This window comes from Anoplophora glabripennis, unplaced genomic scaffold, assembly GCF_000390285.2.
Source record: "Anoplophora glabripennis isolate ALB-LARVAE unplaced genomic scaffold, Agla_2.0 scaffold964, whole genome shotgun sequence".
Classification (NCBI taxonomy): Eukaryota; Metazoa; Arthropoda; class Insecta; order Coleoptera; family Cerambycidae; genus Anoplophora; species Anoplophora glabripennis.
In genome coordinates this window covers 11298-24150 of record NW_019417100.1, presented here as the reverse complement: position 1 = coordinate 24150, position 12853 = coordinate 11298, and the positions used below count along the sequence as shown (strand labels likewise).

The window sequence follows — 12853 nt, the reverse complement described above, 5'->3', positions numbered from 1 at the left end:
CCTTAGCAAAGCGCATCCCAGGCTGCATAGCCGCACTACCCTACCCAACCATACCACACATAAACATGACACTACCCCCGGGGTTTACACAGACGAGCCGGCGAAGCAAGAAGAGCGCCAGAAGAAAGGGCCCTAGCCGGCGGGGCCCAGCCAGGACAAAAGGAGGTCCCACAAAGCGCCTACACCGGCCGCATTTGCGGTCGGGGTAGACGACGGATGGGGCCCACCTACGAAGGCTGTCCAGGCCTACACGAGATGAGGCAGGATAAAGAGGGATAATCCCCCTCGATCCCAAATCATTGAGGCCAATTTCTAGCCATAGAATAATGGCGCGGCGCGCCTGAGGAGGGGATTGTCATGTCTAGCTCAAAACAACCAATGTTCTGTCACGTGTTGATGGTGAAATAACATCCACGATATTCTCTTTACTAAGATACTATATAAGTTATTTTAGGTTTAGTGAAAAATAATAATACTTTTTGCCTAACAACTTTTGCCGTCGATATTTTAGGGTTTTCAAAACACTAAAAATTTGGTAGCTACGTCAAGAGGAAAAGGGGAACAATCTTGAGTTTTGAGTGACAAACTCTGCAATATTTTTATCAGATTGAATATACCACAGGTTTGATGCTCTGAGTTACCAATCTAATAGCTGCTTTCCTTTCTTTGTCAAAACGAAAGCACCTAAATCTAAACCCTACAGAATGTTCGATTTAACATCCAACTCACCCAACCCAACCAAATCGGTACAACAATAATTGGACGCTACACACAATAATGTTAAGAATCGAGGAAAGTGCTCATACTAAAAGCCAAGTAGATTGACAGTCAGTCAATTATAGCCCTTTGATTTCGATCGTTTTCCAGTAGGTTTTACACGAGATGAGGCAGGATAAAGAGGGATAATCCGCCTCGATCCCAAATAATTGAGGCCAATTTCTAGCCATGGAATATTGGCGATTAGGTTTACCTTACTATGGTAGTAGAAGACGCTCTATATCGGAACACTGCCCTTCGATATCAAAAATTAAACGAGACGAAACGAATTATAACGAAATATTCGTCTTTAAAAATGGTAGATGTTGTTTGTGTTTGTGNTTAAGAGGAAAGAAAGGGATTCTTTCCAGGTAGCCTTAATAAAGGCAGGTAGATCTTGCTCGATGCAATGCACTTCACTTCACAATAAACACGTCCGCTCAGTTCGACCGCTCGCACGAGAATGTGCACACATACCGGGAATCATACGTATACCGGTATAAGAATAATTTCGTTCGCATCACCACATCAATGCGAATTGCGAATGATTTGAAGTGACGATACCAATGGTATCACACTCAATTTGTTCAAAATCATTAACAATTCAACCAATTATAGCCCTTTGATTTCGATCGTTTTCCAGTAGGTTTTACACGAGATGAGGCAGGATAAAGAGGGATAATCCGCCTCGATCCCAAATCATTGAGGCCAATTTCTAGCCATGGAATAATGGCGATTAGGTTTACCTTTCTATGGTAGTAGAAGACGCTCTATATCGGAACGGAACACTGCCCTTCGATATCAAAAATTAAACGAGACGAAACGAATTATAACGAAATATTCGTCTTTAAAAATGGTAGATGTTGTTTGTGTTTGTGTTAAGATAATATTTTCGCCATAAAATGGCTGATAGAAATGAAAAATGTTTAAGTGAATTATTAAAATATACCGGAAATAATGTATGTGCCGACTGCGGAGCACGAAGTAAGTGATTTTATTATAAAATTTACTTAATTATGGTATCCGTTTTAAAAAGCATGCCACCCATGCTCCATGGAAGTAAACAAAGTTGTATATACGTAGATAATTTCGTAATCCTTTTATTTTTTTCATACAAAATATAATTTATGTGTTCTAATTTCCGATTTAATAGAAATCATTTAACACATTAATTAATTTCAATTCATTCCGACAAATTTATTTATTTGGGTATTTAATTAATTAAAAAGTTGGTTAGAAGACTACGGATATATAAGAAAACTAAAGTATGATCACTGATCAGGAAGTAATCTTTTATACATTATATTTTGTCTTAAAAAAATTGTTAGGATATTTTATTTTTATTCATAATCAGAATCAAACACTAACATGAATTAGCTTTAACCATACAAAACTATGATTTTTTTTTCTTCTATTACTAATGATTTACTGCTGATAAAATATTTCTGAAATGTTTTGTATATATTGTATTGTATTTTTGAGTTCCGAAGAAAATAATGTATAATATTGTGTCGACAAAGTTTTCCTTTTAAATATGTGTACCTAAATATAATAACTCATTTTCAAGAATATTTGGCTTACTTTATTTTTGATAAATTGACCCTACTTGTATAACTCAAATTTGTATCTATAAAAACGTTTCTTAGTAAATTAGATTAGAATGCAATATTTATTACATGCTTCAAATACATAAGTTGGACTGTAGAATTCCTTATTTTTAGTTTTCAGGAAAATTCACATCTACGGGGTTTATTGTCAATATTTTAATAAAATTATTTCCGTTAATGTTTCTTAATCTATCAACTTTTAATGTACTTTTATTACAGACCCAGAGTGGGCTTCTTACAACATTGGCATATTTATTTGTACAAGATGTTCGGGTGTTCACCGCAGTATGGGAGTTCACATAAGTAAAGTAAAGCATTTAAAATTAGACAGATGGGAGGATTCCCAGGTTCAAAGAATGAAGGAAGTGGGAAATACGAAAGCAAAACTGAAATATGAAGAAAGAGTGCCCCCGTGTTATAGAAGGCCTAAAGAAGACGATCCTCAGTAAGTCCAGTGCAATCGGTCAAATTTTATTTTTATTTATTTATTTATCTATATTTGCTCAAATAGATAAAATGTAGCGAAAATATTACAAATAAATGTAGAAATAAAATAATTATACCACAAACCATAAACTAAATAAGACAAACTTTCGTTAAATAAAATTTCTTAGTGTTAGAAACACTAATTTAGAAATATCATTGAGTTTGTGTATTCTGGTACTTTAAATTTTGTATTTGTTACTTGGAAAGGATATACTATGACTGATTTCTAAAAATCTATAATCATAATCTTGAATGATTATGTGCTGAGGACATCTTACGGGAAGATTAGGTTATAAGACGGAAATTTAAAAAATCTACTTATTCTCTCTAATAAATCAGTATAGTTATAATTAATGTAGTTGTTTTGTTGTATAAAGAATGTATCATTTAAAACCGTGAAACAGTAGTCGAAAGAAATATTTAACAATTTACAGTCCTGTTTCAGAATATTAAATTTTTCTTTCCCATATAGGTTGTTACTTTTTTCCAGACAAAAAAATATTACAAACCTTACATTATTTCTTCTTGTTATAATGTTCATTAATAACCTTTGCAGTATTGAAATGCCAGTTTCATACTTGGCTATGCAATTTCTGACTTGGAAATAGAAATTAAAAAAACTGTTCCAACCTATTTATTAACCAGTCATTCCTTATCATTTTATTAGATATATTTAATAGCAAATAGCATAGCCAACAAATTGTTCAGTTGACATTTAGATAAATAAACATAAATGTAAAATGTTATCTCTAAAAAATTAGAGCATGTTTTAATTAACAATTTGTCCAGGCAACTTATTGCAATCAGCAAGTTTTTAAATACTTTTGATACGAAGTTGATATTGGAAAAAATTTGTCTATGCAGAAAAATAGTTTTCATTAATGTTGGTCACTGAGGATTTAATTTTGTTTATATTTTAAAGAGCAAATATGGCATTTAGTTAGTAGTTCTTTTTTATATTTTGCCACAATGAAAAAGTAAAATTAAATAAAATTAAATTAAAAAATTGATAAATGATGCTTCACAGACTTATTTTCGAATATTTTCTAATTTAATGATGAGAACTAAAGAATCTCAATATCTAAATTTGATATTTATTCTGAAAATTTGATAAACTATTTTCATGTACTAATCCAAGCTAAAAGATGTAACTAAAATGATGGGCCTTTACAGTCACTAAAAAAATCAGAATACATCGAAATGTTTGGGATAGTTTTTTCTTATATTAATTAAATTGGAAAAAAATGCATAAAAATATTGAAATACATAGTTCTATCTCATTTACATGAATATTTTATTTTTTGAGAAATAGTGGCTGAAGTGACCGTATTCAACTTGGCATATAAAGTGACAAAAATACAATACTGTGATCAGAGAAACAAGTAGCACTACTTCCGATTCTGAAACTGAAAATGAGGAAGCTGAAAGTATTTCATTATCAAATATATCAAACCTATTAGAAGCCTGTAAATGTTTAAGAGACTTTTTTCTATGCAGCGATTGATGACAATTTCAAAAAATCAAAAGAAGGTGGTTTCAAAATGATTTATTTGAGTTCAAATGTCTTGCATGTTTTTTTTAAAGCCCACTGTTCGTCCAAAAATGAACCAAATAACTTTTTTTTTTCATTTTCTTTGTTTTTTAATGTAGTTTTTGAAAAAAATACAAAAAAGTTATTCAAAACGATCTTCTATTTTTTTCTTAACTTTTTCAAAAAAAAATCGAAATTATTTTCATGTTTACACTCAATTATTTCTTTCATATATTTTTTTTTCAATTTTCAATATCCATTTTTTTTTTCAATATACATTTTCAATATACATTTTTCAATATACGTTTTCAATTTTCTATATACATTTTCAAAAATTTTCTTATAAAAAGCTGACATTTTTTATAAATCAATTTTTTTTTTTTCAAAAATGGTAATCGAAAAACTCGTTTTTTTTCGAAAATTAAAAAAAACAACAGGTCCAGATAATTTTGATCTATTTTTTTTTCAAAAAGTACATTTAAAAACAAACATTTTAAAAAAAAAACGTCCCGATAACTCAATTTTTGAAAAAGTTATGGTTATTTTCAAAGAAAAAAGCTTTTTTTAAGTTGGGTGAAAAAATTCTCAGAGGTCTTCAATGGAGTAGAAAACAATAAAAAAGTTTCAGCCAAATCGAAGGGGGTCAGGGTTAAAAGTAGTCGATTTGGCGTGGAATGCCCCATATATGTNTTTCATATATTTTTTTTTCAATTTTCAATATCCATTTTTTTTTTCAATATACATTTTCAATATACATTTTTCAATATACGTTTTCAATTTTCTATATACATTTTCAAAAATTTTCTTATAAAAAGCTGACATTTTTTATAAATCAATTTTTTTTTTCAAAAATGGTAATCGAGAAACTCGTTTTTTTTTCGAAAATTAAAAAAAACAACAGGTCCAGATAATTTTGATCTATTTTTTTTTCAAAAAGTACATTTAAAAACAAAATTTAAAAAAAAAAACGTCCCGATAACTCAATTTTTGAAAAGGTTATGGTTATTTTCAAAGAAAAAAACTTTTTTTAAGTTGGGTGAAAAAATTCTCAGAGGTTTTCAATGGAGTAGAAAACAATAAAAAAGTTTCAGCCAAATCGAAGGGGGTCAGGGTTAAAAGTAGTCGATTTGGCGTGGAATGCCCCATATATGTATACATAGGGTGTTCCGCATAAGAACAGACACAGCAAGGGCATGTAGGGGAACCCAAAATATGGTGATTTTCTGAACTTTTCTGTTTTTATCTATTTTCTGACGTATTTTACGTAAGTTTAAAATGTAGACTTACTCAAAATAGGCCAATAGAATATTTGCAACCTCTGCATGCAGATAGAAGCATTAGCCACAACACATGATGTTATTTACTGAACAAAAACACAAAATTACTCGTCACCACAAACAAATTCCTAGACATATCACGGATAATCCGCACCCCGGACAATCCGTACACGGATAATCGGGTTTCTACTGTATTCTTTTTTAAACGATCACCACTCTTTAGTGACCAACTTTTGATTCCTTAGAGTGGTCGGTATTAGAGACTTCTACTGTACTAATTTTTTGTTTCAGAGTGTTAATAGAACAGTGGATAAGAGCAAAGTACCAAAGAGAAGAATTTTGCTATCCAGAGAGGCAAACCTACACCAGCGGTTACATGCAGGGTTTTCTTATGAAAAGGGGCAAAGAGGACAGCAAATACCAAGCTCGAAAGTTCGTCCTCTCCGAAATGGACGACACGCTAAAATATTTCGTTAGAGAAAACAAAGAACCGAAAGCTGTACTTCGGATATCCGAATTGAACGTAGTTTTTGCCCCCGACAAGATAGGATACCCAAATTCGTTACAGCTTACGTTTCTGAAAGACGGTACTACCCGACACATTTACGTCTACCACGAAGAAGGGGAAATAATCACAAATTGGTATATGGCTGTGCGGTGCGCCAAATTACACAGATTACAAGTCGCGTATCCTTCGGCGAGTGAATGCGATTTGGTGAATCTTTTGACTGAGGATTTTGCAAAGGAAGGTTGGCTATGGAAAACCGGTCCTAAAATTAGTGACGGCTTTAAGAAAAGGTGGTTCACGTTAGATAACAGGAAACTAATGTATCACGATGAACCGCTCGATGCTTATCCTAAAGGTGAAATATTTATAGGTGAGTACTTTACTTGAAATATAAACTGAAAATTATACAGGGTCAACGCTGTGGCAAAATTGATTTATCCCTAAAATATAATTGAGACAAAATATTTCAAAATAGGTTCGGGTGGGGGGAGGTCACATTTTAAAAATAATTTGACTTGTACAGGGTGATTAGTTTTCGGAGGACTGACCAAAGTTTTATTTTTTTAAATGGAGCACCCTGTATTTGAGTGGATATTTATATTTTACATGGAATTATGCAACTTTTTCGTAATAGGTATTGTGTGCCAAAAATCAGCCGTTTTCAAGTTATTAATATTTTAATATAAAAAATGACATTTTTGACGTTACACTTGATCGTAACTGATATACTCGTTTTTTGAGATACAATCTAAGCAATCGTCACACTTGTACTATATTCACCATAAATTCTGAAGTAGTCACTGTTTATAAATGTCATACAGGGTGTTCACAAAATCATAACAAATGTTATTTTTTTCAAAGGTAAAAATTTTGTTTCTTTCAAATAGAACACCCTGTATTTTTTAATGGAATGTGAAAGACCTCAAAATCTACAACTTTCATAATAGGTGTTATATATCGGTTCCTCATATTTTACGATATTTTTTGCAGTTTCTTTATTTTTCATATTTTATAAATAGCGCATACTAGGGCTAAAGAGTTGAAACAAACAAGTATTGCTTAAAACGTATCTTTACTTTTTGCAGAAAAGAACAATGATCGTAAATTATGCAGCTTTCTTATTCTTATTGAATTTTTAGTATATTTGTTATATGATAGCAAAGTACAGATCTGGCCAGGTAATTCTTTCGCATAGACTAAGTAAATTACATGCATCTCCCCTGTCAACTTTGGGTGGAAGGGTTCAGACTTAACATAATCATGTTGTTAGAGTATGAAAAATTGTAGAGTCCAGTCGAGAAAAAATTTAATGCATAAATGCTAATTAATATGTAAAAATGAACTAAAAGTGACCTGGATTTTTTTCTTATAAGTCAGGGAAAACCTGGAAAAATCAGGGAATTCTTTATTATTTTTGAACTATGAACCCTGCTAAAGCGCTTTGCTGTTTGTTTAGTTTTATTTTTATTATTATTCCACTCAAACCGTTGGTAAGAGGTAGACAATATTACAAAATAAAAATGGTGTACAGTGTCGAACAAAAAATTAATATTATTAAATGGTATTGTCGTGAGAAAGTGCAGAGGAAGTTGTTGGTCGATTTATATTTTCATACCCCGACGAAACAGTCCCAACTGCTAGAACTGTTTTGAATATTTTTCATAAGTTTAAGAAGTGTGGATGTGTTAATCGGTGTACAAAATGTAGCAATCAGGAACTTCTTCAAATTCCTGAAGCAAGGAGAGAAAAAGAGGTTAATGTCTGTGCTTTTGTGGAAGTAAGTGTCAAGTTCTTCCTCCTAAATTTTCGAAGAACTTGACATTCAGTACAGTACAGTTCGTCGCATCTTAAAAAAGAATGGTTACAAAGCCTATAAAATGCAAACTTCTCAACAAATTATTCCTGGCGATCAAATAAGGTGTATGAAAATAATGAATTTGCTAGGCAGATTTTATTTACAGACGCATCATCTTTTTCCCTACTTGGCCGTAATAATCCTTCAGTGGTCCAATATTGGTCCCGGGAAAACAAGCATTTAAGTATACCATTAAGAACGCTGTACCCTCATAAGGTAAATCTTTGAGCTGGCATTTTAGGTGATAATATTGTAGGTCCCTTTTTTATTGTGGTAACTTAAATGCTAAGAGATATTTGAATTTATTACAAAATAGTGTACCAGCTGTACGAAATGTACAGTTGGATGTAAGTTTTGAGGAAATTTGGTTTCAGTAAGACGGATGTCCTGCACACAACGTAAGGCCAGTTCAAGATTATTTGGAACCAACTTTTCTTGAAAGGCTTATTTCCATATCTTTGCCTCCTCGATCTCCAGATCTGACACCCTGCGACTTCTTTCTATGGGGTAATTTAACGCAACTTCTCTACATACATCGACACGAAAGAGCTGCAAATTTGGACGAATTACAGCTTAAAATTAGAAATATTTCAGAATCAGTTACTCCTGAAATTTTGTCAAATGTTCGTCAAGAATTTTACGTCAGATTAGGGTATTGTGAAGCTCAAGCAGGTGGTTTGTTTGAACACCTTATTAATTAATAATAAGCTTTATTTAATAAGCATTTGAAAATAATTCATTATTTTGCTTAAGAATTACCACTCATTTTATTTTAGAATACCGTTTTAGTTTTTACTAAAGGTTATAAATAATTTGTAATAAAGTTGGAATGTTTTAGTATCGTCTCAAAACCTCTTATCATTCTTGTAAAAAATTATCGTACAAATAGGGTAATTATTGTACGTATGGCAACACTGCTATCAATTTCAGGTCGTGGCTTATACTCTTTATGCTATCGCAATAAATCAAAAACATAATTACTGTCCAGTATTCTTTCTTCCGTATGTACGTATCTTAGACATACATTGTTCCCAAATTCCTAATGCAAGACAGATACAATAAATTAATAGTCAGGGAGAGCTTAGAATCGCAGGTTTTGCGCACTTCTTTTTTATTCCCTTATATCTATAGCATAAAGTTATACAAATGATATGGGGGCGGAGTCATAATTATTAGGGAAGACTGGTAAAATATTTATATAGTTTACTAACTTGGTATCGGAAATAAAAATATGAGCAGACCTGTATATATTTACTGATAAAACAAAGCTTTATTAAGTCTTACAATAGATGTTCAAAAATATTTCCACCTTCTCAAATACACAAGTTAATTCGGCGAAAGATGTCATGCACCACATTTGGTGTAATATTAAGACAAGCTTGTCTTGTTCTATTTATCATATCATCACGAGTAGTTGGTGGCTCTCCAGCATATACCCTGTCTTTTACAAACCCCCACAAAAAAAAGTCAAGTGGTGTAAGGTCATATGATCTAGGAGGCCATGACAATGGCCCACCTCGACTAATCTATCTATTAGGATAAATTTCATCAAGACAGGCTTGACTTCTTCTCTTGAGAAATTCATTACGAACAAGTAAGAACAAAACCGTACAAACAATATTAATTAATTAAGAATAACTATTTAAATCACAGTAAAACACTACTTCAACAGTCAGAGCTAATGACGAGAAAAACTATTGACAAGTCACAAACATTTCTTTTGTTTCACTGCCTCCCTAGGATGGTTTCATAAAAAATAAAGAAATTGCTAAAAATATCGTAAAATATGAGGAACTGATATACAGGGTGTTACAAATTAGTAGGTCAACCCGTTAATCACGTATTCTTTGGACTAAAATAATGGGGACTTTTCTCGTGTCACTTTTCAATTCGGAGCCCCATTTTCAAAATACAGGGTGTTAAAATTAAAATTTAGAAAATGGTATTTATTGATAACTCCAGTGATTATAGAGATATTTATTTGAAATTTAGCACATATTTTATTCTTAAGTCGACACACTTTTTGTGTAATTTTAGTTTAAAATATCAAAGCGCGAACGGTGGGGAGAGGGGGGGGTTACAGTACCCATGGACCCCCTATTTTTTTTTGAGTACTCCTATGCTTTCCGAATATTTTTTTTAGATAAAACGGCGTTTTCTGTTTTTTCACTCTTATAAGATTTTGATTTGGAGCCTCATTTACGAGATATTGTAACTTTTTTGAATACGCGACATCGATTTAGTCGATGTTAGACTTTATTTTTTGGGGCTATATGAAAGATTTGTGTCTTCTTTAATTATTTTAATTGACTGAATAAAATAGAAACAATCATCACCATGATCAGCGATATTTAATTTCAACTAAATCTAACATCTAACAAACAGAATAAACTATATATTTCAGGTCATTCTCTGGACGGATACAGTATACGCATAGGTGTATCTGCCGGTGTAAAAGACCAAGGATTTTCCTTTTCGCTAACGACCCCCGATAGAACGTACAATTTATCGGCTCAGTCTGAACACGATAGGGATCACTGGATCGAGGTCATAGGAAGAGTGATAGACAGGCCTTTGACGCCGCAAGATTCAGCAAGTAAGTTTTTCTCTTCGATTAATTTAAAAATGTTTGAACTGGTTATGATGTGGATATTAAAGTTTTTTTCCATTTTTTTTTTTTCAGTTTGTGGGCGACTAATAAGGAAGCGCACAAATACAAATTCAATAAATATATTTTCCCCAAGGTAGTATCAATAACTCGATTACGTCTATATTATATATCACCTAGTCCTATATTTATTATGTAATGCAGTAACCATTATTCATGCTCATCATCTTTTCATTAATACTCAAAAGAACAAGTATCCATGTTACGTATATGTCACTCAGTTTATGCTTGACGATTTGCAATTAAATTATTTTTACAAGTTTTATATGGTATTCTAAGTAGGTAGTTCCACGTATTGTATCTTTTTATCTTTGTAGTAATATTTTTGTTATACTTTTGCGACATAAAGGACAAGCTAAAAAACACGATTTTTAGGAACGTTTCGTCTAAATTGTAATAAATATATAGACTATTATAATTCAATTTAAAATTATTATGTAAAACGATGTTTCATCTATTCAATGTAAACAGTGGTAGGGTGGCCCAAAAAAAAAACGAATTTTTTTTCGTGTCTTGTGAAAATATGTTAGTTTATCATGTTTTAAGAGCCTCTCAAAAAATCAGCTCAAAAAAAAAATGTTTAGAGGTCGCTCAAGATTTTAAAAAATTTCCAAAACTGTCAAAAATTGTATTGTTTTCTCATTATTTTATCATTTTCTAGGTTGAAAAAAATCTCGGTTCTGAAAATTTCAAATTGATATTTTAATTTCTAAAGGACATATAATTATTTTCTTCCAAAATAGTGCACCTATCTTTTTGAGCGACCTCTAAAAATAAATATCAATGAAGTAATAATTTTTTTTATTGAATTTGATGAACAAAAGAATAGAAATAAATCACGACCCTTAAATTCTAAAAAATTAAAATGTTCTAAATATTTGATACTCACTGCGGTAGTAAATTTTGCCTCGAGAAATTTTTTAAGTGTCGTGATTTATTTCTTTTGTTCATCAAATCCAATAAAAAAAAAATTATTAGTTCATTGATATTTATCGATTTGAAATTTTCAGAATCGAGATTTTTTTCAACCTAGACAATGATAAAATAACGAAAAAAAAAATTTTTTTAATTAATTTTTGACGATTTTGGAAATTTTTAAAAATCTTGAGACCTCTAAAAAAAATTTTTTTGAGCTGATTTTTTGCAGGGGATCTTAAAATATGATAAACTAACATATTTTCACAAGATACGAAAAAAAAATTCATTTTTTTTTGGGCCAACAGGTTTTAAAAGTTCCATAATTGAAAAGCAATTTTGTACATTTTTGAAAATTGAAATGAATTATTTTTTTAAATCCAAGCACAATGTATAAACGGTACATAAAAATTTACACTTATCAGTCTACTTGGCCCATATTTCATCAGGAAAAAACTGATACTGATTTTGGGAAAAAGGCATCGAATTTTATCGTTAATTGCCCTTTTTTATAAGATTTCATACAATTATTTACGGTGACCCAAACAAAATCTATGACGTTATCGACAATTTACGAGGGTGTATCAAATATAAACGGGATTCGTTTTGTAAAAAATTATAATTTTGTTTAATTAAGCCTAGAGACATATTATTTTTCTACATAGTCGCCCGTCCTTGAAATGCATTTTTCCCATCGGGTTGAGAGCTTTTTAATTCCATCATAGAAACTCTTCGGACGTTGTTATAGCAACTAGAGCACAATTGCTTCCACCGCGTCGTTGTCGTCGAAACGTTGGCCTCCAAGCGCTTCTTTGAGGGGTCCAAAAAGATGAAAATCGCAAGGGGGCAAGTCGGCGGATGTTCCAGCGTTTCCCAGCCTAATACATCCAGTTTTTGCCTTGTGGCATTGGTCGCATGAGGCCTGGCGTTGTCATTAGTGATGGGCATAATAATTCATTTCGGAGAACTAGTTCTCGAGAACTACTTGCTCCAAATGAACTAGTTCTTAAATCTAGTTCGCGAACTACTTTAGATATTCGACGACGTGAGTCACTAGCAAAAGCATCTCTTGTTCTCCCGTTGCTAGGCGCGATTGCGATCGTTCAGTCTCGATCAAATGTGCATGCAGATTCGTTTACATTTAGACGGCAGAGTACTGAAATAAGCTAGCAAATGTACCACTGCGTTTTAAAAATTAATCATTTCAAATTAGTAATATTTACGAACGGGTTGCATTGTTTTACATTAGC

The 12853-nt window shown here is 31.9% G+C and overlaps 1 protein-coding gene across 2 annotated transcripts; it reads left to right on the top strand.

The window, feature by feature from the left end:
- The first annotated feature begins 1610 nt into the window (after positions 1-1610).
- Positions 1611-11209, top strand: LOC108912734 (arf-GAP with dual PH domain-containing protein 1-like). Of its 2 annotated transcripts, XM_018718063.1 has the most exons (5): positions 1611-1740; positions 2583-2808; positions 5949-6535; positions 10425-10616; positions 10704-11209. In XM_018718063.1, the coding sequence occupies exons 1-5, from the start codon at positions 1659-1661 to the stop codon at positions 10766-10768; spliced, it is 1152 nt and encodes a 383-aa protein (XP_018573579.1). In that variant the 5' UTR covers positions 1611-1658; the 3' UTR covers positions 10769-11209. The 2 variants fall into 2 exon arrangements, with proteins under 2 accessions (XP_018573579.1, XP_023311688.1); XM_023455920.1 differs by having other exon boundaries at positions 10425-11209.
- The last annotated feature ends 1644 nt before the right edge of the window (positions 11210-12853 follow it).